Below are 25,174 nucleotides of genomic sequence, written 5' to 3' on the forward strand. Positions count from 1 at the left end.
TGATCGAATTAACTCTATGAATGACAATTTTTCTTTTTCCTTTTAATTGAACCTCCTAAAGCTGAAACACAGTTACTGGATGATATTCTGATGATGACCACTATGGCCTAACTCTCACGACTGATAATGATGTCCGTAGCTTCTAAGAAACTAATGGTGATGGAAGGAGGAGGAGATCCTGATACTAGGATTTTACTATCCAACCATTTGAATAACATACAGACTCAAGTCATATGTTTTATTAGACCCTATGCAAATTGTAGTTAATCCTAATCTATGTAACATTAAATATAAGTATCTTATTTCTCAAGAACTTGGGTCACAGAGTAGAAGAGATTTGATACATGTATTATAGTAGTCGCAGTCTAGCACTTGGAAGAACTGAGCCTAAAACCGAATATAGATGCCAGGGGTGTGACACCCTAATATGCTTCAAAATCTAAATTCATCTATAGACTAAATAGTAGTTTGAAATATGTAAAAGTAAGATTAACCAACAATTATATGTAGGGGCTATTACAGAATTAGGCACAATATGGGCCAGAAATTTGAAAAAAGGAACAATCTATTTGGGCTTATGAGATTAAGCACTTTCATATACGCGAAGTGACTGTTTTGGTTCCTTATGTTTGACTTCTTCTCCATGTTTTTTCTTCTTCATCGTTTTACTTCTTCTCTTTATTTTTCCAGAAACTTGAAATCTACTTTAATCATGTTGATGGTTCTCATTAAACAAGCTCTCATAGAAGAAATATATACTCTAAGAAGATAGTATCTATGGAACCCAAGGGATCCAATCTTGGGCTCCGATGAAATTGAATTGAAGAGTAAGCGGAGAGAATTGTTGTTTACACGGAGGTCGTGTAAGAAAGAGACGGCGACAAAATTCACCGGCTTTCCGATGAATTTGAGCTGATTACGGAGAGAAAACCAATGCAAGAAACGAATGCATATTAATCAGAGACGTGTATCTCTCCTATTGCGTTTGATTTAAAATTATTAATGGGATAGGTTGTAGACGATGCTTATTGCGTTTGATTTAAAATTATTAATGGGATAGGTTGTAGACGATGCTTCAACAGTGGTACAAGAAAAAGAAAAAAAAAACTGAAAATATTTTTGGAAAGTTGTAAAGGGTAAAACTGTAAAACAACAATAGGTAAAAGTACATGAATTTGTGAATACTGTGAGATGTTCCTATCTCCACAAAAGCACAGACTTTAACGTGTCGATCCCATAATTGATCCATTATATGTAGCCATCACTAGTTTTAAAATTTATCACACATTTTAGTCAATTGAAAGAAATTTCAAAATTAAACATAAAATTTAAAAATTGATTTGTTAAAGTGCAAAAGAAAATCAAAATTTTAGGCGGGATGACTTCGTTAGGCTTCCTACTAGCAGAGCTAAATTAATGCAAAAGAAGTTGAAAAAGAATTGTGTTAAAGCAAAGATGATTTCGTTAGGCCTCATAGAAGCAAAGGTGTAAAACTTCCATAGGACCATAACATAGCCATAAATATTCAATTTTCTTGAATTAACAATAAATGTACTGTATCAATGAAACCCAACTATGAAACTGAATGAAACATAGGGTCCTTTTTTTATATACACGAAACCCAACAGCTGCATTTTTTATGTATCTAGTTATGGCATAAACAACAACATTAAAAAGCATCTGATAAATCCCTTCAGAGAGATCTCTTCTCTCATGAGCCAGAGTCCTCTTGAAGAAGCAATGTTTAGGCAATGTTCTTTCTGCCTTGTGACCAGAATGGCGTTGCGGGTTTACGCTTTAAGGCCTTAACACTAAATGGACTGTTCTTGCTCTGCAAATGATACATTCCCAAACAAGGTCAGGTGAGATTCAAGCATTATTTACCATCTTGATATTTGTTACTGAAAGTGGAAGAATTAGAACTTACCAATAAACAGGTTCCTTGATCAAGGTCACAAACCGGGTACTCGTGAGGGCAGCAACTATAGTTGTCATCACAGCAAGTGGCTGCTTCTAGTGGGCAACATCCCCAAGCAAAGCAATACTTGCCATACTCAAACAGACAACAACAAGTGTTGCTCTCAGGACAAGTGTAGTAACTGTCACATTGGGTTGGAGGCTTGATGGGAGATGGAGGTGAAGGTCCCGGGTTTGGCGGGTTTTCGCCATTCTTTATCGGGTATGAAGGTTCAATCGCGATTCCACATTTTCCTGATGAAGACGCAATGTTACGCGCCATCCTTAGGTATCCACTCTCTCCCCAGCTTTTACCCCATGAGTTTCTCACAATCCAGTAATCTTTGCCGTTCTCAGTTCCGTATCCAACCGCCACAACTCCGTGGTCTAGTTGTGTTCCACAACTTCCATCAAATATACCCTTCAGATGAAAAGATCACATCAACACATTAGAGACAAAGGTGACTAACAACAATATGAACATTTTGAGACCAAAAATAGTGAAAAGCTACTTAATATTCAACCACCTATTAGATGCAATTGTTTCATGCGTTTATATATGAATAAAACTTTACATTTTCAAACACTAGCAACATTTTTTTCAATTTTTCATAGAATTCTTTTGTAAAGTGTAAACGCAAACACCAAACAGAGTTTCTCCTTTCGTTTGTAATTGGCGTATACAATTAACAACAGAAGTGAAATGGATTTATATGCATAAAAACTAACAAACACCTAAGAACTATGAGAAGATGGTTAAATTTGTACCGAATCATAGAGCTGGAACGCACGACCACCAGCCTCAATGGCAATGCTAATGGGTTGATGAGCAACTGCTTTCTTCAACGATTCCTCGCTGTAAGTTGGAACATCCTCATATGAATCGATAGTGACAACTTTAGCGTTTTTCTGTAACAAGAAACCCACAAGAGGATTGATATAAGAATCATAAGTTGTGTTAATAATCAAATGTAATTCCTTGTCAAAACAAAAACCAATGTACTTACCCTGATCTGGTCACAAGTTCCATCAACACCCTTGTAAGGATAATCTTTGTCTGTATCGATTCCACCATTCTTGATAATGAACTCAAAAGCATAGTCCATAAGACCTCCGTTACAACCTTCGTTGTATGAAGTGTCACAATCGACCAACTCTTGTTCAGACAAGGTTATTAGGTCTCCGGTTACGATCTGGTTTATTCCCTCCACTGCTCCAATGGTTGAAAACGCCCAACAACTCCCTTCATTACCAATCATAAGTGTCAACAACATCAGCTTACAACAAAACATTAACATCAAACAGGAACACATATATTCTAATATCAATGTTCTGTAAGGAGGACTAAAATAATGTGCAATTTCTAACATAATCATGACTACGAAATTTAATGTTATAGTTAATCAGATTCATTCATAAACCTTATAACTGAAATTCATAACCAAAATGTACACATTTGAAATGCTGTGAGCCTGTAACCAAGTAAAACCTTATTTTTATGCTTAGGACAAAACAACTATAGCTCACAAGCAAAAATAACTAGACTATAAGTCAACGTCTCTAATTAAGTAATGACTAATGACCTATACACATGATGATTTGTTAAATTATTAGTACTATTAATTTCATTTATTGAGTTTTGTCTTGCTAACTAACACCCATAATTTCCGGAAGGGGCAAATATGTCATTTTCCAAAAGTTTCAAAACTTTATGATTGAATCAAAAAATGATATACTACGATAAGAGTAACTAAAAATGATGGTTAGATCCAGTAGAAACTTACCGCAACCACCCTGATCTTTGACCTCAGCCACGGCTCCTTTCTTCCTCCAGTCAATAGACTCCGGTAGCTCATCACCGACACGAGCCTCGTACCGTAGGCTAGTCCTTCTCTCACCTTTCTTCTCCATCTTAGCTCCAAGATACTTGGATCTATACTCATCGTTAGTAAGATCCGCAAAACGAGTCAAACCCAATCTATAACTAAGATTCTTCTCGTTATGTTCATCGACGAAACGAAGATTGTCTTTAAAGATCTCGAACCGTCGATCTTTCTCAACAAGAGAGTTCTGGCTCTGAGCCTTGCCGTGTTTCACCAACCATGCCTCGTAGATACTCATAACCTCGGCTTCGCTACGGCCACCGGTGGTGGAGACGCCATGTTTCTCGTCGTAGGAGATGATTGACATGTCCACGGCTGATGAAACGGCGACCATCGCTAGAAAAAGAATCGCCATGGTTGGCTTAAGGAACCCCATTTCTTCTTCAGTGTTTTCTTGGAGAAGAAGAAGAGAAAATGATGAAGAAGACGATTGTATGATGGACAAGAGATGGTGGTGGGGTATATATAAAAGCCAAATGAGATAAGTGTAATAATTGTTAGTTTTCTATTTTAATGTTTTCGTTCGTCACTCTTTTTAATTTTCTAAAATAATGGTGACTTGTTCCGAATTTTTTTATTAGAAAGTTCAATTTCGGAAAGGAAAAAATCCGTATGTTAGAAGAAAAAAAAGATAGGAAAAATCCAAATTATTTTTTTGATACGATAGAGAAACAATAAAAGTTATATGTATCCAACAAGTTGAAACGGAATCAAAACAGAAAAAAAGAATTAAAAATAAGTGGATCTAAAATAAATGAAGATAAGTGATTTATGGGCTTCTTTGTAGATAAGATATCATATGGGGTTTGACAAAAAAATAACTCCATGTTGAACTATAATTGAAACTGAAAAAAAAAAGAGTAGCAAATCAGATAATAAATAGTAAATAGTGCATTATTTACAATTTTTCAAATAATGTACATTTACCACTATTACTCATGTTATATTTGAACTAAAAAGAGGGAACCCAAACCAACATCAAATCATTTTTTTGTTTGTTATTATTATCCCTTTTCTCATTTCCTCTTTTTCCCAACAAAAATTTATGAGTCAAGTTTTCTTAATAATATTGAAAAGAAAAGTGGGCCAAAATAAATCTTGAGCCAAAAAAGAAAAGAACTCAAATCATTCTTTTTGTCATTTTAATAAGAAAAAAAAAATCAAAAACTTCAAATAAATGAACAAATCATCTCTAAACTTATACTTAATTGTATTTATTTTCTTAAATATTCAAAAACAAAAACTTGAGCCAAAATCCGATTTAAAAATCCTAATTAATTTCAGGGTCGGTTGAGATATTTTGATAAGTGAAAAAAAAAACAATAGTGTAAAGATGAAATCTATAAATGTGAATATGTGATGGTCAATTATTGGTTAGACAATATGGGTAGGAAGAGATGAGACGTCACTGATCTCTAATTGGCAAGCCAAAAATAAAATGTCCACACAAATAGGAGCGCGTGTTCTCACGTATTGTAAAAGACGCGTGGATAGGATTGTTACATGTAACTCGAGATTCTTATGAGTTTTTGATAATATAGAATCTAAAGTCTTACAAGTTACCATTATGAAATTAGATTGTTGTCTCTATTATTATGATTCCTTCCGAAATTAAAAGACTCAAAATATTTTCTATAATTTATTCATTTTACTCAAACTTCTTTAATATAATGCTTTCAAGAGTTAGCTTGTGACAATAGAACACTTGCTCTCTTTTTTTCGTCAGAGAATTAATAAAAATTATTATATTCAAGTGACATCGAATATTATACTTATCAAAATAAAAAAAATAATATTGTAATTTAGAGTTTTGGAAAAGAAAAAACTCAACAATAGTTTTGCGTGTAGAGATACACTGATGACGATATTGGAATTTATACATTCAATAAAAAGTATTAATGTGAAACGTATAATATGACTGAATAACGAATCATTAATTAGTATTTTAGAACTTTATTACACGCTAGTGTACATATGGCCAAAAACATTGAGACACAACTAACGCTCCTAGCCTAAGGGGAACTACATTCTATAATGAATCATAATAAGATGTACACTCAATAATCATAGACACATACTTTGAATGGAGACGATACGGTGCGAGACAAAAGAATATCAAAACTACATGTAAATTTTCTTTTTTTAATGCTTTGAACCGCACCTACCCACCTCCATGCTCCAAGTCACCATGAGAAACAAAACAATCAAAATCTATTGACGCAAAAAGGTAAACACTTTGCAATCAAGTAGAATATACTCATCATATGATACCAATGCTGAAGAACCAGCGAATTCAATTCTCCAATCTAAAGTTGAATTGCGAGATGGGATAAAATTTCTGACGGTGAAATTTGCGCATTAGTTATTGGTAAAATTTCATGACATGTTGAAATACGATTACATGGACAGAAAGTTTTGGATGGAACAGTACATATACAGTCAAATGTATATGATTACATGACTACACTCTTAAACAGTTTGAGCTTATATTTTAAAATCTCTTATACGAACAGAATTAAATGTAACGGTTATGAAAAACGCACGCACACCATCAAATGAAGGTTACACCTACCATTAAACTACCATCGTTTAGGTCATGGTCAAATCTTATTTGTAAAACAATTTGATGTAAAAAAATGTGTGAAAGATTAATATTCTAAATATTTACTTTATACAAAATTAAAAATTAAATAAAAACCCGATTCTGATTTCTTCATTGAATCCGAAAGAGTAATTGCTTTTATTGATGTTGATTGATTTATTATTGTTTGCTTCCTTGTCGTTTATCCTTCTTTTTCTTTTTTTGCCATGAGATTAAACTGTGAGATCTATTTTGTGTAATTTCTACAACCTTTTTTCCAAACGAAATGTTTGTATTTTTAGCATAAGAAAATATGAAAACAGTTTTAGTCTTTCCAATAGATGTGCTATTTTCTACTTCTGGATGAACAAGATTCAACTAAAATTTTCGCAACTGTACGTAGTAGATTTTATTCAAAACAGAGATAATTGAAAAAAAAAAAAAAAAAAAGGATTGAAGAAGTTTAATCTTGAACGTAGGATAGGCCATATACGTGTAACGTCAACCTCCAGGAACGTGCTTGCGTGATTAGCCATTCGCAAGGTAGCTCGAAAAATATCTGATGTTGACATTCATAAACCTAACTGTAGTTGGAATGGCAAATTGGCAACATTTTTTTAATAAAATTTCTTGTCCTTCCTCAATTGTTTTTTGTTTTTTGTCCTTATGACTTATAGACTTTTTTTAAGAGTTGGATCTGGTCCGCGGGTTATAGCCCATTTAAAACAGCTTTACTAGTTAGAGAGTAATTTGTTATCTTACATATTCGATGACCACTTTGGGTTTTGAAATATTTTGGGCCCATTTTATTTGTATGGATAATGTGTATCTTGTGTATAATACTAGTTTTACATGAGGTTTTCTAACATAACCAATGTTGTTATGGCCCGTTCATTGTTGATAGGTTTTTCTGACAAATTTTAAATAGTTGAGGTTTTTTTTGGGAATTTTCCCGTTGATATATAATTTTTTTTTGGGTGATTTACCTTAATAACCATATTTGATAAATAAATTAAAAATATAGCACCATATGTATAAAAATTAAGAAAATAGCATGTAAGGATAAGAAAAAGACAATTTTAGTGTTGAATTGGAGGTGAGATGATTTAGTAACACTTAGTTTAGTTTTGCACCTATTTGTTTTTTTTTGCTATATATCTTTTCCAAAAAATAGATTCCAATTATAAAATTTATTAGAAAAGCCCTATGTTTTTTTCTACATACAAAATAGTTTGAATTTTTAAAATCGGATTTGGATTTATAAAATAGTAAATAGTGTTTGTAAGTAAAAACATGTTGTACTATTTTGGATAGAAATAAAATGTTGTACTATACTATTTTGGATGTATAGAAAAACTATACCCTAAGATACAACATTGGCAACCCAAGCAACCAGATAACATAAGTGGTATCTGAAAAATCTACTTTGTGCTTCTCGTTTGTTTGTCATGTGATACAGAAAAAAGAAAGAGAGAAGAGATTGAGAGAAGAAAGAAAAAGAGATGAGAGAGAGAGGAGAGAAGGAGGGACTTAGAATGAGGTGGAGAGAAAGGGGTAAATATGCTATTATTATATATAATATGGAGAGTATAACTGTTTTTTTGTCTTGTGTTACTTTCTTAATTTATAAGTTTTTGTTAGTTATTCTTGCAAATTTCTCTTTTTTCTATATATATTTTTTTGTTTATATCTTCTCCATTGATATTTGTACTCTTTTTTATTATACTGATTATTTTTTCCTAAAGGGTGAAGTCAAAATTTCTATTAGAAATACAGGTTGTGTTAAACATTTATATGTTAAATTACATGATGGAATGATTTGTTTGTTTGTTTTTTATCAAAGGGTTATATTGACTTTTTAGGATCACAGGTGATACAAAACAAATTGGGTCTAGCCATACAAAGTGATAACATAATTTAAACAAACATAAAACAAAAAAAAGAGGCCCAACCCACAATGGAATGATACATTCGTTTTCTTTCTTTTTTTTATAAGCTTTCTTACATAACACCTTTTGAAATATGAATCTCTTTCTGTTTTTGAATAATGAATGTTCCATTTTTCACACGTTAAAAAAAATTAATGCATCATTTTTACTAAACAATTTTCTTTTATTCTGGAGCTATAGTAATTTAATAAGTTTAATTATTTTCAATCAATATTTTGCTAAAATCTATAGTTTTATTGTCATTATTTTTGAGTGTCATGGTACTGTACAACTTTCATGGTAACTATTAGTTACCATAAAAACTATTAGGGTTGGGCATTCGGGTACGTGGGTCGGGTTCGGGTAATACCTGATCGGGTATGAGTATATCGGGTATACTATTCTAGGATCAAATAGGGTAAATAGAAAACTTCGGTTCGGGTTCTTCGGTTCCAATCGGGTTCGGATTGGTTCGGTATAGAATTTTAGAACCGCTAAATACCTGAAAAAAATCAGGTATTTTATATCCAAATATCCAAAATTTTACCCAAATACTCGAAATTGTACATGAATACCCGAAATTTGTACCCAAATAGTCAAAAAATTTACCCAAATACCTGAAATTATACCTGAATACCCGAAATTTATACCAAAATAGTCAAAACTTTTACCTAAATATCTGAATTTTACCCGAATAACCGAAATTTTGTCCAAATATCCAAAACATTTACGACTATTTTGCATATATAAATATTTAGTATTAAGTATTTAAATATAGATACATTTAGTTTTTAGTAATTATTCTTGAATATTTGGATATAAATATATTTGGTTAAATATTAAATATTAAATAAATTTTTATATGTATAAATCTATGAATAAGTATATGTAATTTTGGGTAAGCGGATATCCTTTCAGGTATCGGGTTTGGGTCGGGTATTACTCTATACACCCGGATACAACAATCTAAGACCCAATAGGATAAATAACTAATATCCGTACCCGCCCCGAACCGATTTTCTCGGATCGGTTTCGGTTCGGATTTTCGAGTACGAGTTTTTTGCCGAGGCCTAGTAACTTATCATAAAAATGATACCAAAAATGATAAAAGAAAAGTACTTTCAACTTTTTGTATTGCTATCTTAACATTTATTTCTTAGAAATGGAGAGTATATAGGAATGTAAAAATAAATATTTAACTACAGATTAACACCTTTACTGCAGTTTAGTGCTTTTATTTTCACTTTTGAAATAGACTATTAGGAAAAGAATCTAGTTTAAAAAAAGTAGTAGGAAAACTAAAATCAGACGGACGGAAGCAAAAGACAAAAAGAAAAGGAAACACGTTAACGAGTGAATGCCACGTCATCACTAGACAGCAAAACTAAGGATCCGACGAACACGACTTCTTTCACGGTAATAACGAAAAACCGACGTCGGACAAAAGTCAAAAGTTGACAACTCAAACACAAACACAAACACACTCTTATGACTTTTTTTTTCTTCAACAACGCTTCTTTTGTTAGCTCATTCGTTCAACAACAATCTAACCCATTTTGTCTCTTCACATTGGACACAACTACAAATATATAAAATTCCACTTTTTACAACTTTTTGTAATTTTCTGCAATTACTACTATTATTTAGTTTTCTTTTCAAAGTCAAAACATTCTAACAATAGCCTCTGATATACATACACACATGGCCGGTTTTTAGATGTGAGTAGATCATTTAAGCAAGGTATAATTTTATTAGATAGAAACATATTTTGAAGCACATCAAATGATCTACTATTTATAAAATATTTGCACAAAGCCTACAAATAGTTTAAGGTGGAAAAAGATTATACCTGAAATAATCTAAAGGATGGCCATAAAATATATACATTACTAAATTATTTAAAGAAAACACGAAATCCAAATCAACTAGTCTAACATTTGTAATTTCTGCAATATTCTTTTTTATTTTATTATTGTTTAATTTTAATTTTCAAAGTCAGAGTCTAACAATACATGTCGATCAAGCCTGGTAGGTTGGAGAAAATTGATCTAATGTTTGCCACTAATATGACTGACTACGCATTAAGAAAATAGTACTTATATAGTTAATCGCAATTTGTTTGAATTTTTGTGTGCAATTCCTTTAACCTTTATAACTATTATATAAATATGTAATTTTATATTCAAAGTCAGCGTCTAACAATAACCTCTCAGCCAAAACAAGTAGGTTGGAAAAAACTGATCAAAACTTCTCCGCTAATATGATGAATATATACATAATATAGTCTTCTTTTAACATGTCTAATTTTAGATAAATTAAACATGGTATGATTTCAAAATCTAAAATTAAAATAAAAGAGATTAAATAAGCATATAAACTGGAGTCTATAAATTTTATAAACATGTTTTTTACATATTAATAAAAACATTTTTGCATAAAATCCAAAACTAGTTTAAGAACAGTTAGAAATTGTTCTGAATACACATTTTAAAAAGATGCCACCTGAAATATTCAAAGGCCATAAAATATTACTATTTGTATAAAGAAAACGCGAAGTCGAAATCAATTAGTCCAACATTCTTGGTCAATAAATGCCTTTTGCTTACACACGCACCCACACACAACTATATATACACACACAAGCCTTTCCATCTCATAACTCAACAACTCGTTTTGACAAAGCCAACATTTTGAGAGAGAACTCAATAAGAGAAGTAATAAACCGAAGTTAAGTCAAGGATCGATGGAGAAGAAGCTTATGATCTTGTTGTGCATCATCTTCTTGGTGGAGGTGTTTTCAATTCTTGGGGGAGTTGATTGCAGAGCATTGCGAACAGAGCAAACGACCGGCTGTGATCAAACGACCGGCTGTGATCAAACGACCGCCACCGTAGAGAGTGGTGGTTTTGGCGTTTTCTCGGGGGCGGCGAACGGTTCGAGAGACCATCTTTTGATGAGGAGCTTGGCTTTCCGGTTAGCCTCTGGACCGAGCAGGAAAGGCCGTGGACACTAGTGACCATTGATATTGATTTTTATTTTATTTTATTTTTGCCTTTGCATAAACTATATATAACGATTGTGTATTTAAGTTTTAGTTTCATTTCATCGCAAAAGGGAAAAAAAACATTTTTTAAAAGCATTGATTGATTCAATGCCATGTAATTCACTAATCAGAGGCTTAGTTACTGGCTTTTTCGTTTGCACAAGTCGTTATACATGTAAAGGTTTGATTTTTCTTGTTAATGGAATACAAAGGATTATAGTTTATTTATCCCATAGAAAAGTCACAAACAAAAAAGCAAGGACAGAAAAGAAAAGTAGTAAATTAAAGAAAGGGGGGCAAAATAATCTTTCGGTTAGTAATATAACAGATATATTAACTACTAAAATTCCAGTTTAGCTGGAAAGAGAGGAATAACAGAAATTAGGTTATTAACCTTTTAACTACAAAAATCAGTGTTTGTTGCAGTGTTTTTAAAATCGGACCGGAAGGAAAACGGGAAAGTTATCGATTAGAGACAATTGAACTTGGTTTTAGTTTACGTGGAGTTAGGATTGTGAACCAACTTTGTTTTTTTTTTGAACACCAAGATTTTATATGCCAAAACCTATAATCTTTGCAGGTCCGAAACCACAACATTTATAATTAGTTTTGTTTCAAATGTCATTCGAATCAGCAATTTCAAAGATTCGCTTAATATTGTGAACCAACTTTAAAGATGTGGAGTTCTCTTAAACAGTTTTAAGTGTCTTCATGATACTTAAAGCAAAGATTCTACAATTTTAAGATGCATGACAAATGAGTCCATAAGAATTTTGATGAATTTTTAAAGGTAACTATGATCAAGGTCAATGTTTAAAATAAGAAATCAGTAAACAAGATCAACTCATTTACACATTTCCTACCGAACCACATGATAATTTAAAATATGGAAGAAAAACACGAACCATTGTCGATTGATAAAGTAACATGGGCTGTTTTTTCTGTGACCTTAGAGTACAGAGACAAAAAAGGCACTCAGTAGAAGTATAACTCGTAACGTCTATATGTGAATTACATGGGGCATTTCCTAAAGAAATTTATAGTACATTCCTACACATGATATGTGAGAGTGTTATTTTGTTTCTGTATTCTTAAACAAATAAAACAAAAATAAAATCGAATGACATATACGAAAATATCAAATCGAAACCAAATTTGTAAGTGTTTGTCTATTAGTAAGTAGTTTTCATTTGTAGGTTTGTTCCCTTCTCTTCCATGTTTATAATTATTATATAAAGCGTTTGTACATGATTGGAATCCTTGACGAATTCAGTATTTAACTTTTTCTTGCAACCGTAAATCTTGTTTCAATCAAACTAATAGATTAATTAATTTGAAGCATTACAGTATTTAGGGCTTTTCTGTGGTTTTCTATTTTTATATAATTTCATTTCCGATTACTGTTCTAATAACCGACGAGGAAGCATGAAAAGCAAAGTAAGTTGTACAGACAACTTCCTGCGTCGGTGAGAAAAATATATACAATCCAAGAATCAGTTGATGACCTTTATGGCTTTATGCCTTTACGATTTCAACACTAAAGTAAGAAAAGTAAAACACTTACTTTCTTCAATTTAATACCAAAATAAAATTAAGAAAATGAAAGTAATAATTGTGTAAAATTACTCCACAAGGAACAAAAAGGACAACAAATTTTAATTCAAACTATATAGGCTGCATAAACTGAATTTCTTTGAAAGAATTAATACCATCACTGGAGTATATCTTGCTCTTAAACATCCCACTTTTGTTCAAAAAAAAAAGAATGTATTTGCACAGAATGACAAAACCTTTCCCCAATAATTAAGTAAATGACAAGAGTAATTATACCTTTGTCTATGAATGTATCATATTTTGAACAATTTATTTACCTCTTTCTGTTAAGGAACGATGATGGTCTTCTGTTTTTTTTTTTTTGTTATATTTCTTATGTAGACATCCAAATTTACCAAATATAATTGAGTTAATTGTATGCAAGGCATCATAAAGTTAAAAACTTATAAGATCCGAAACATTGCAGAAGTGATTACGAAAACCGGCACTTCTTCCTTTGTAAAATAACGCTTCTACCCTTGTGTTATCATATGGAGAAAACAAATAAAATGGAAAAGGAGATTCGTTGATTTTGGAGGAGATGAATGATCAGTGTTGGAGTTGGAATTCAGCAGCTGATAAAGGAGGACTATATGGGCGATGAAGATGATGAATAGAGGAAGCTCGGTTTAAAAACCAAAATTGGAGATTCCATGGCGATATCTGATTTCGGATCACATGATTTTCCAAACAAAAAGTCAATTAGGTAATATTTAAAGAGAGATCAAGATGTCTTTGAGTTGATTTAAGATTCGATTATGGTTTTTGGATTGCTTTCCAATGGCATAACTATACAAATACACAAAATTTGTTTCATATAGAGCTTAAGACATCTTACAAATGACCAAATGACATAGAATATTACCCAAATGAAACTAAACCGGAGACTCCAATTATAATCGGTTGAGCTGGTTAAAACCATCAAGCTAAGTGGTCAAGGGCCTAGGATGATAAGGCCATCTACATTGGTAGATTCTCAAAAAAGAGTTTCTCATGAATAAAATATTGCTTATTTTAATTGAATTCAGATAAATTATTAATTTTAATGAAAAAAAAGAAAATCAACCATTCCTGAAAAAACACGTGGCCAGAAACGTCTCTCAGAGTTTCTGAAAACAGAGACGATTCTCACTTCTCTCTCTTCTTTTTCACCACTTTATATTATTTTAATAATAAGTATCTTTTCTAGATATTGCAGATGGAGGGACAAACGCTCCTCCTTCTCTCTATAAAACAAAGTCGCCGCCGTTGTTGCTAGGGTTTCGGTCCCAGTGACTTTTTCAGCACCAGAACCGAAATTTCTTGGTTTCTTCATGTTTAGTTTTTGTTTTCCTTCCTCTCTGACAGATCTGAACCTTTTTTTTTTCCAACGGTTTCAGATCTAAAATTTCAGATCTAAATCTACAATTTCTAAATTTTTCGTCTTTGGATTTTGCTGCTTGTTTTTGTCCCTTTTATGTGCAGCACCAGTTCTGGCCGTTCGAACCTCGGCAGAGGCGAGTTCTTTCACCGCCTTCAGAAGTAGATTTCTCTCCTTTGAAGATCTCGATCTCCTTTCTTCTTCTTATGACCATCATCATTTGGGTCGCGGGGTGTTTGTTTGTTCACCGCCGTTTGTGGTAAAGAGAGTCCTGGTTTTGTTGGTTTTGTTTTCCTTAGTGTGAATCTGTTTGTTTTTATGGTGATTTAGACTTTGTAATTTTATTTTTGATTTTTTGAGTTTGGATTCCGAGAAGATTGGTTCAGATGCGTGTATTTGTATGTTTGAGTTTATTTCCTCTTTAATTTTTCTTAATTAGATTTTTGTTTCTAGGAGTCTACATGTACTCGCCGGCTTATGTCTTTGGAAGGTTTGATTGCATTGCCGCCTATTGTATTCAGAACTTATTTCATCAATATAATTTACCATTCTAGTGAAGAAAAAAAAAATATTGTTGATGGAGGTGCTCTAACTCTTCTAATCCTAATACTAAAAACAAGATCGTTGAAAATTAAAAAGAATAATCCAATTAGAACAAAGGTACATCTTTCTTCTTTGGATCTAAAGAAATAATATACTCCCAAAAGTAGAATGTACACTTGGTGAATGGGACATGAAGCACATGTGTGGAAGCTAATATAGGAGTTTTTCTTCTCACGTGTCTTTTCCTACAAAGCTTCATGATCAGTTGATCACCTCTCCGCTTACACTTGTCTTAAAAAAAAAAAGCCAACGCTTAGCGTACCACACAGATTATAGACTTCTGAATTTTTTGTTGGCATGAAGTTGCTCTGCCAAAAAAGGGTCATCACCCTTCTAGCAAACAATATAATCTCAATCTCTTTACTGACCAAGCCTCCCATTTGTGATGATGGGGTCATCCAGGATGACAAAAATTGTTTGGCTGAGATCTTATCAATCAATTGACCAATAAGCATAGTTTCTATTTCACATTTTTTCAATCTGGTTATTCCCATATCCGCCTGCTTTTTGTAACTTATGAATAAAAGTATTAAACCAAAAAATTTCTGATTTCTAAACCTACATTTGATTTTATCTAATCTCCTTTCCACATCACAAAACAAAACTATGTAACTGTAGTTATAAGTTATTGGCTTACATATAAACTATGTATGTTTTTCTAAGTCATTGTTTTTTGGATTCTTGAATTGATAAAGAAATTCATGACGATTCTGTATGGAAGAACTGCGAACTTTAAAACTCTATTTTGACTGTAATCCCTAACCACTAACCAGAGAAGACTAGAGAGAATATCAAAGAATCAGTGAAATTGTTTCAGTTACTAAATTAAACGAATACAGAGGTCAATGAACTCGAAACATACCCACCTGAGCATAGGAAGGAAGAAGGAAGAAGGAGAAAATAGACTGGAATCATCCTCTAATTCTATGTAAAACAACATAAGAACAAACACTATCTACACATTACATAACTTGGTTTAAAATTCAACTGGCCAAAATCTAATCCAATAGAATAGGAATACAAAAACAGAGTAAAAACAGAAAGAAACCGCTATGACATAACCACTAGAAACTTGTAGGCAGTGTTTTTCATGTTCTGATGTAATTAGGTTCATCAAACTAGTTACTTGAGGATTTATAAAATCTAAAGATACTTAATCCGTGCTCCGACTCACCACAAGTTCATGTCATCACTGAAAAATCCAAAGAACTTTCAGCCTAATCCTAATGGTGTGTTCTAAAGAACTCCAAATCCAATCGACCAAACACTACACAACCTATAAGCCATAGAAAGCTGCATACACCAAAGTAAGACAAACTCACATGTTCCTGTCACCACTGAAAAGTAACAGAACTTCAGCTTAATCGTAATTGTAACCCAATTTAAAAAACGTTACATAACTCAATGGTAAGCTGCATAGAGACACTAATGGTCACCAAAGCAAAGATGCAAATGTGCTTAAAGAAACTGAACAAAACAATAAACTCAACACACCACTCTAACATTCACAAAGACATAACCCGATGATACTAACCGTAATTACACAATGAATGACACAAATCAAACGATGTGGTTGTTGAATACACATCAATCAAAGCAATCCAAAACACACATAGCAGAAAAGGAAAACAATTTACCAACAAAGATGCATTATTGTTAAATATCAAATCCCATAAAGCCAAACCAAGCAACAAAATGAAGACACTTGCACTCATATTAAGGAAGAAGAAACATCTTCAAATATGCATAATACCAAATCCACAAGTCATCATCATCATTACAAGAACAGCAAAACCCTAAGAGACAAGAGATTATAATAAGGAAGTAAAACCAAATTTCTCAAGCCTCACTCTTCTCCTCCTCTGAAGCAGGACCAGCATCATCTTTAGAAACCTCACTAGCATCAGTATTAGCATCCTCCACACTTCCATTTCCAACACTAGCATTAGATCTAGCCTTAACAGATTCAAGCATCCTCTTACTAATCTCTTTAGAATAAAGCTCAAGAATCTTAATCCCATCATCATCACTCGACACAGCATTCGAAGCAACACCATAAGCCTCTTCTTCGATAAGTTTCGCGACGGTGGTTGCATCGTCAGATTTAAGAGTACCGTATCTCTTAGAGAGGATTGATTCGGTGGATAAGGTCTCGATCAGGCGATTCAGAACGGCGTCGCGAGTTTTCTGAGTCGGTGGCCAGATTCGGAGAGAGATTCCTCCTGGTTTCTTCTCTGATTCGGCTTCTTTCGTCAGATCTGTGTCTTTTGAGGCTGCTTCTTGAGATGTTGGATCTGTCATTGCAGAAATAGTGGTGGAGCTTTCGGATTCCGGTGGCGGCGATGAGATCGTGGTGTTGATTGTCTCGGCGGTTTCTGCCATTTTCGAAGTTTAGGGATTTTGGAGATTCTTTGGAAGGATCAGTTATGACGACGGTTCACGAAATGACAAAGTCTTTAGAGTTTAGAGTTTAGACATTGATTGGTTTGGTTCGGTGTTATTATAAATAATTAAATAACCGAAAATTCAGGAAGTATTTGAAATTTAAACTTTGTGTGGTGGAGAAAACTATAGTCAATATAAATATTTCAGTTATAATCTTAAACTTACGTTCAAATCTTTTTATGAATTAATTACGGTTTTATTTTAAATTAATTACATAAAATACAATTAATAATAAAAATTTCAGCTAATTTTATTGATATCAGATGAAGATAATATCAGTATATAAAATACAATAAATGTTTTAAATATAAATGTTTTGTGGAAAATAGTATATATATAAAATCAAAATAAGTAGGGTAACTTGATTTTTTCTTACAAATTATTTTCAACTGAACTAATCTTTAGGTAATCCAAATATTATTTTACAAAATCTAAATAGGGTAATAATCATAAATGACGATAACCACTACATTCTCATTCGACTATCTTTTCAAGCGACTTTGTATTATCTTTGGAGAGAGTGGAATGAGAGGAAGCTCACAACAAGAAATGTCGGACCCATATGCAGCTTCTAGCCATGATCGAGAAAACCATTCACTCTCGCATCATGTCATTGTGTTACTACGAGAAACCAAAACTTAAAGATTGCTTCAAACTTTGTATGTGACGAGACCCCTACATTAGTCACTGCCAAGATCTGTCCTCAAATCTTTGATCTGTTTTGTTATGTCTTGTTTTTGTATATTGTCACATTCTCATTGTAAATTATTAGTTACCAATCAACAAATTTTACATCATAAAAAAGCAGTCAAGAGATTTTTTTATTTTAGAACTATTTGGCAATCAAGTTTGAAAAATATATTGGGTGGAGGATCAATTGAACATGTGGATGATGAGTAAAATTAGTTTTGAGTCTAGTTAAAAGGTGATCAAGGTCTATTATGATATTTGGTGAGCTTAGAAGAAATTAGAAAACATAATCGTTTCTCAACCGAATGTATATTCGCAACGTTTCTTCACCTTGAATTTGCCTTGGGTTGGCTCTGCTCTAAGGAGGTGTCTTTGTTGTTTTTGATTGTTTGTTGTGTTTCTTCACTTTGATAGGATAAAGGTTTGTTCCGCATGATGTTCCAGTGAGCTTTCAGTGTTGGATAGAAGCGGTGATTTGGTCTAGAATGTCTATATTATATTGTGGGAACTGATTTTTCTAGTTTTATGCTTGAGAATGGTGGCCTTTGGTGGCCAAAGGCGGCTTTTCTGGATGTTCGTAGATGCTCTTTTGCTGTCAGGTAAGTCTATTCTAGCGGTTTTGTTTTTGTGTTAGTTCTCAAAAAAACTATTAGCGTCTTTTTGTTTTAAGGTTTTGAAGATAGACCTCATAAAGAAATTGCTCGTGGTAACAATAATGAAGATTCAATTTTTGTTGGAGATGGGACAATTATACAAATGTCTGAGCCTCACGGTTCAACATTGATGTTCTTCATCGAACCTATGCTAGCTGCTTTCCACTTAGCTTTCATTATAGTTTTCGTAAGTTTATTTAGTTATAGATTTTGGTCTTTATATCTTCTTTGTTTTTTTCTGTAATCGTTTTCACAATTTAGACCATACTAAACAACATAAAATTCTCAAAATTATAAAATAATCACTATAAAAAAAAATAAAAAAGGATCAAAATTTTATTTAAAAAAACCCTAAAAAACTAGTTAGTTTTAAAAAGTCATGATCTTGTTTAAAGAAAATTGTACATTTAACAATTCTAAATATTTTATTAAAAAATATAAGATTAGTAAAGTACAAAATATCACAATCTTTTTTTTTTTTTTTTTTTTTGTCAAAGACAAAATATTACAATCTAAATTATAAATTTAACAGATGTCTTCGAAGGGACAAAAATGTCAAATGTCAAATTTGTTTCTGAATCGAACCACCACGGCCAAAACCCCAATCTTTACCGGTCAAAAACATTTTCAGGCAAAATCTGAAAACAAAAAAACATAAATCACCCGCCCAAACAAATTTCAGAGAATTTTCGCACCTCCAAAATTTTTTAGTTGACTCCCAAAAAACTCAAACTCCAAAAAAATCACAGAGAGCGCCACAATCAGAAAAAATGGCGCTTTTGCTCTTCCCTTTTTCTTCCCCTTCTCACCTTCTCTTCTTCCACTCATCCGATCTCTCAATCCTCTCAAATCTCAAACTCTCTCTTCCCATCACTCTCTCGCTCTCTCTTCAATCTCATCTCAATCATGACAGAGCAAGAGATCTGCGTGAGGGTTACAAGAGCGGCGGCGAAACGAAAAGCTTCGACGGCGATGGGTATTGACGGAGATCGGGTCAACAAGAAGAGAGTTGTTCTCGGTGAGCTTCTAAACGTCTCCAATGTCAATCTCTTGGCTAATCTCAATCAGAAGAAAGAAACCCAGAAGCCAAAAAGGAATCTTAAACCTCCTCCGGCGAAACAGATTAAGTCAGCTCCGGTGGCTATTATTGACCTAGAATCAAAATCTGACATTGATTCTCGATCTGATGATCCTCAAATGTGTGGACCTTATGTTGCTGATATCTATGAGTATCTTCGTCAACTTGAGGTAATAATGATCTTGTGTTTTGGATTTAGAATCATTTACTTAGTTCTTGAATTGGATCTGAATTGGATTTGGTGAATTCAGGTGAAGCCAAAGCAGAGACCTTTACCAGATTACATAGAGAAAGTTCAGAAAGATGTAACACCAAGTATGAGAGGTGTTTTGGTTGATTGGTTAGTGGAAGTTGCTGAAGAGTATAAACTTGGATCTGAAACACTTTATCTCACTGTCTCACATATTGATAGATTCTTGTCTTTAAAGACTGTTAACAAGCAAAAGCTACAGCTTGTTGGAGTTTCTGCTATGCTTATTGCTTCGTAAGTGTTTTATGATTCTTCCTCTCTTGTGTTTGTTGTCATTGTTTATGTATGGAAGCTAATGGAAGTATTGAAATGTTGTAGGAAGTATGAAGAGATAAGTCCTCCTAAAGTGGATGATTTTTGTTACATTACGGATAATACGTTTTCGAAACAAGATGTTGTGAAGATGGAAGCTGATATACTTCTTGCTCTTCAGTTTGAGTTGGGAAGACCAACGATTAATACTTTTATGAGGTTAGATTTGTGTGTATTGGTGATGATTACTTATTGGTTTGTCTTAGTTTCATTGTTCTGATTTTGTGTGTTGGTGTTTGTGTAGACGGTTTACTAGAGTTGCACAAGACGATTTCAAAGTTCCACATTTGCAGCTAGAGCCTCTTTGTTGCTATTTGTCAGAATTGAGTATATTAGATTATAAGACTGTGAAGTTTGTGCCGTCTCTGTTGGCTGCTTCTGCTGTTTTTCTCGCTCGGTTCATCATCCGTCCGAAACAACATCCTTGGGTAAGCATATTTGTCTCAGTCTCTTTCAGGTTTTAGTCTGCTGTGGTCATTGTTTAGAATGAGACACTAATGATTTATGGTTGTGAATATGTAAACAGAACCAAATGTTAGAAGAGTACACAAAGTACAAAGCGGCTGATCTACAAGTGTGTGTTGGAATCATACATGACTTGTATTTGAGCAGAAGAGGAGGTGCTTTACAAGCTGTTAGAGAGAAATATAAGCACCATAAGGTACTTAAACATTACACATTGATAAAATCATTTGAATAAGCAGAGCTTTCTTGATACTTAATGTTGCTTCTTCTCGGTACAGTTCCAATGCGTTGCGACCATGCCTGTTTCACCAGAGCTGCCGGTTACCTTTTGGGAGGATGTTACCATTTGATCTGAGGTTATGCTATCTTAAGCAAATGTTACGGAGCTGGATTACCGAATCTTGTTTCAAATAGTATAATGGACACAGATCTTCAAGTGAAGCTAGAAGAGTAAGAAATATAGAAGTGAAGGCAGGAGCAAATAAGTCTGCGTTATGTGAAGATGTGTGATGTATTATTGAAATCTCTTCTTTTTTATTTACAAAATTTTAGTGTGAAATTCGGAATAATATAATTTTATACAATTATGCAATATGATATAAGTATTTATGTGACATGATCTTATTTTGTTTAAGCATTGAGCCTACTACTGTATGTTTATACTTAATGAAAATTCCTAGAGGGCTAAAACTCTAGAAGACATTGTTGTTAATTTAAAGAAACTAATGAAAATCTCAAGAAACAAAAGAAAAGAAAAGATTGTCTATGAGATTGATAATCAAGTTTACTAAAGAGAGATTAAACTTGAGAAACAAGAAACAAGGGAGCTTTAGCGATGACTTGAAAAGTTTCGGTGTGAAGATCCAAAGACAAAACCATGGTTTCAACTTTCACCCTCGTGTGAACCAGTGAAGTGAGCCATCAACATACACAGGATCTTGGGTGTGAGAAACCAGATAAGGGGATGCAGGACAACGTACCTCCAAGTGTTGGTTGCAAAATCAAAAACTTCACAAGTTGTAGCGTTCTCGTTTAGGCCTAACTCAGCGGAATAAGCAAATCAAATCGAAATTATAATTAGGGTTCTACTTTACAATTTTCTCCAAAGTAAAATTACAAGTTTTAGATTAAAAAAAGATAATTATATGTAATTACTTTTTGAGATTTTTAATCAAGTAAAAAAAGGTAATTTCTCTAAATTAACACGTTTTGGAACGATTTTTTTTTTAATTTCCTTTTTTTAATTACTTGGGATTTCGTGTTCAACAAGTTATTGTTTTGGGCTTTGGTTTAATTTTCCTTTTTTTTTTAGTCTGTCTCATCTCTCATCTGAATTCTGAAACCTGGTTGTTTTAGGATAGAGTCTTCTACTCTATATATAGGACTTAGTGTAAGATTTATTGTTGTTCTTTCGAAGATGTGTTCTTGTTTTTCGATAAATATGGTGTCTAAGAAAGATAAACAGATTCATTCCGACCATAACCCTCAAGATGCTTCCCCGGTAGAGTGGGCGGAAATTCGACATAAGCTACTTGCGTTTCAAGAGAACATTCAATCAGGCTCTGACATTGACGCTAGGTCTGATGATCCACAGATGTGTGGACTTTATGTCTCAGATATCTACGAGTATCTCCGTGAATTAGAGGTACGTAATAAGATCTCCTACTTGCTCTGTTTTTGGACTTAGAACATTGACAAGTTTCAATAGGTCAATTTAGTATACTTTATCTGAAGAGTTTCTATGATTGTTCTCTGTTTGGACTTAGAATTTGTGGATATGTTCTGAAGATTTGTGTTTTTGGTTTGGTGAATATTCAGGTGAAGCCAAAGCTAAGACCTTTACATGATTACATTGAAAAGATTCAAGAAGATATAACACCAAGCAAGAGAGGTGTTTTGGTAGATTGGTTAGTGGAAGTTGCTGAAGAGTTCGAACTCGTGTCTGAAACACTCTATCTCACTGTCTCTTACATTGATAGATTCTTGTCATTAAAGATGGTTAACGAGCACTGGCTTCAGCTTGTGGGAGTTTCTGCAATGTTTATCGCTTCGTAAGTGTTTTTGATCCTCTTGTATTACTCTCTTTGCTATTCATTGTCATGTTGAAACTTACATATGGAGTGGCTTCTCTTTTTTGGCATTTGATATAAATAGGAAGTATGAAGAGAAACGTCGCCCTAAAGTGGAGGATTTTTGTTACATTACGGCTAATACTTATACGAAACAAGATGTGTTGAAGATGGAAGAGGATATACTTCTCGCGCTTGAGTTTGAACTAGGAAGGCCTACGACAAATACTTTTCTAAGGTTAGAATTGTGATGAATAATACTGACTTTTGGTTGTATCTTATGGTTCTTTGTTCTCATCTTTTGTTGTGTTTGTGCAGACGGTTCATAAGGGTTGCACAAGAAGATTTCAAAGTGCCAAACTTGCAGCTAGAGCCTCTTTGTTGCTATCTGTCAGAACTAAGTATGTTAGATTATAGTTGTGTGAAGTTTGTTCCATCTTTGTTGGCTGCTTCTGCTGTCTTTCTCGCTCGATTCATCATCCTTCCTAACCAACATCCTTGGGTAAGAACTTTTGTCTCAATCTCTCTTTTTCAGGTTTATATGTTGAGTTAATCTTTTGAATGAGACACTAATAATCTATGGCTTGTAATGTAAAACAGAGTCAAATGTTGGAAGAATGCACAAAGTACAAAGCGGCTGATCTACAAGTGTGTGTGGAGATCATGCTTGACTTGTACCTGAGCAGAAGTGAAGGTGCTTCAAAAGCTGTTAGAGAGAAATACAAGCAACATAAGGTAATTGACATATTACAAATTATGAAATCATTTGATTTAATTAGTAGTATCATTTATACTTAAATGTTGCTTTTTATGGTACAGTTCCAATACGTTGCGGCAATTCCTGTCTACCAAGAGCTTCCGGTTACCTTTTGGGAGGATGTTGTTACCATTTGATCAGAACCAATCTTTCATTTCCCAATTGTTACTGAGCTCGATTACTAAGGGACACTGATCAACAGTTGAAGCTAGAGGAGTCATATGTTATATGTATCGAAGTGAAGCAGGAGCAAATAATTTGTGTTGTGAAGATGTATTGTGTTATTACTTGATTAACATTGTGGTGACAAATTAATGTGTTACTCTGGAAATTTATACGATTATGCAATATGATAAGAAGTATTTTATGTGACATGATTTTATTTGTTTAATCATTGAGCCTCCTATGACAAAATTTATAAGTTCCTAGAAGGCCAAAACTTTAGTAGTCAATAATTTACTTCAAATGGTATCGAAACCAGATGAATGGGAAGACATGACAAGATAAGCCTTTAGACTTGCTATGATCCTTGACAAAAACAAAACAAAACAGAAATTGTTCATTTAAGTCAATAAAAAGGCAATTTCTACAAGTGAACCCTTATTGGAAAGATTATTTGGTAGAATTGGTCTGGTCATTTCCAACATACGTTTATTAGATAATAACAGATAGGCGGATCATATAAGATAGAGTTGTCAAATCGGGGTGTCCATGTCCATTAGCCCAATCCAATAATGTCTATTTTGATATTGGACGAACATAGTCCGTATCCATTAACACCTTTGTCCAATCCAATAATGTCCATTTTAATATTCGATTTTTCCTCAAATCGATTTAACCTAACATTATAAGACTATTGGGCCGCCCATGTCCATCATATCTACTCTGCTAAAGTTCATATCCGTTAACGACTATAACCATTAAAGCCCGTTTTATAATGGCTTTATCCATGACTCGGTCCATTAAGTATTGGACGCAGGCAGCCCACGGGCCGCACACCCATTTTGACAACTCTAATATAAGATAAGTGTCCGTTGGTGTCAATTATTTTTGTTAAATTAATAGCTGAATTTGTCGAAAAAATTATATAGGAAATGGTGTTAAATGAATTCCTAGTTCAATGATTTTTTTTTATTATTGTTTAGACAAAATATTTTCATATGGTTTAGTGGATTTATTTTTCTGTATCCAAAAAAAAATCAAAAATGTAAAACTAAACCCAAAAAAAGTATAAAAAAAAAACAAATGCAAAACCGATTTTTTTTTAAATTTTTTAAAAGCATCTCACTTAATTCCGAATCTTAACCAAAACCGAAAAAAAAACAAATCAACTACTAATAATTTCCTTAATTAAAAGCATTCATTGATTGTTATTTTCATCTTTAATTAAGTGAATAAAACAATAATGATTGTCTAAATATAGGAGTGAAACTTTTTGAAGGGTAAAAAGGAGAAAACAGCCGCCAAATAAATGTGGAAATGAAATCTGCAAAAAAGCCCCAAATTTT

At 33.1% G+C, this 25,174-nt stretch overlaps 5 protein-coding genes and 1 long non-coding RNA gene across 7 annotated transcripts; 3 read left to right on the plus strand and 3 right to left on the minus strand.

The window, feature by feature from the left end:
* Positions 1-1,354: 1,354 nt before the first annotated feature.
* Positions 1,355-4,355, minus strand: RD21A (Granulin repeat cysteine protease family protein). The gene is made up of 5 exons (NM_103612.3): positions 3,741-4,355; positions 2,964-3,199; positions 2,725-2,865; positions 1,928-2,377; positions 1,355-1,831 (listed from the first exon to the last, which is right to left on the minus strand). The coding sequence occupies exons 1-5, from the start codon at positions 4,213-4,215 to the stop codon at positions 1,745-1,747; spliced, it is 1,389 nt and encodes a 462-aa protein (NP_564497.1). The 5' UTR covers positions 4,216-4,355; the 3' UTR covers positions 1,355-1,744.
* A 6,005-nt stretch (positions 4,356-10,360) lies between these two features.
* AT1G47130 (uncharacterized protein) lies at positions 10,361-11,361 on the plus strand (the record flags this gene model as incomplete). The annotated part of the gene is made up of 2 exons (NM_001333267.1): positions 10,361-10,380; positions 11,172-11,361. 2 exons carry the CDS (start codon positions 10,361-10,363, stop codon positions 11,359-11,361), a joined length of 210 nt encoding a protein of 69 aa, NP_001321372.1.
* Positions 11,362-14,193: 2,832 nt separating this feature from the next.
* AT1G07323 lies at positions 14,194-14,613 on the minus strand. The gene has a single exon (NR_139228.1). It is a non-coding gene; the product is annotated as an other RNA (long non-coding RNA).
* A 1,823-nt stretch (positions 14,614-16,436) lies between these two features.
* On the minus strand, positions 16,437-17,435 carry WPP2 (WPP domain protein 2). Its single transcript, NM_103613.3, has one exon. The coding sequence runs from the start codon at positions 17,327-17,329 to the stop codon at positions 16,787-16,789; it is 543 nt and encodes a 180-aa protein (NP_564498.1). The 5' UTR covers positions 17,330-17,435; the 3' UTR covers positions 16,437-16,786.
* A 1,861-nt stretch (positions 17,436-19,296) lies between these two features.
* Positions 19,297-21,520, plus strand: CYCA3;2 (cyclin-dependent protein kinase 3;2). 2 transcript variants are annotated; one of them, NM_103614.5, is made up of 6 exons: positions 19,297-19,983; positions 20,065-20,297; positions 20,382-20,534; positions 20,620-20,803; positions 20,902-21,036; positions 21,119-21,520. In NM_103614.5, the coding sequence occupies exons 1-6, from the start codon at positions 19,642-19,644 to the stop codon at positions 21,188-21,190; spliced, it is 1,119 nt and encodes a 372-aa protein (NP_564499.3). In that variant the 5' UTR covers positions 19,297-19,641; the 3' UTR covers positions 21,191-21,520. The 2 variants fall into 2 exon arrangements, with proteins under 2 accessions (NP_564499.3, NP_564500.1); NM_103615.1 differs by having other exon boundaries at positions 19,557-19,983; positions 20,065-20,301; positions 20,386-20,534; positions 21,119-21,431.
* A 761-nt stretch (positions 21,521-22,281) lies between these two features.
* Positions 22,282-23,803, plus strand: CYCA3;3 (Cyclin A3;3; the record flags this gene model as incomplete). The annotated part of the gene is made up of 6 exons (NM_103616.1): positions 22,282-22,485; positions 22,659-22,891; positions 22,995-23,147; positions 23,228-23,411; positions 23,510-23,644; positions 23,729-23,803. The coding sequence occupies 6 exons, from the start codon at positions 22,282-22,284 to the stop codon at positions 23,801-23,803; spliced, it is 984 nt and encodes a 327-aa protein (NP_175155.1).
* Positions 23,804-25,174: the final 1,371 nt, after the last annotated feature.

Source organism: Arabidopsis thaliana (assembly GCF_000001735.4).
Source record: "Arabidopsis thaliana chromosome 1 sequence".
Lineage (NCBI taxonomy): Eukaryota > Viridiplantae > Streptophyta > Magnoliopsida > Brassicales > Brassicaceae > Arabidopsis > Arabidopsis thaliana.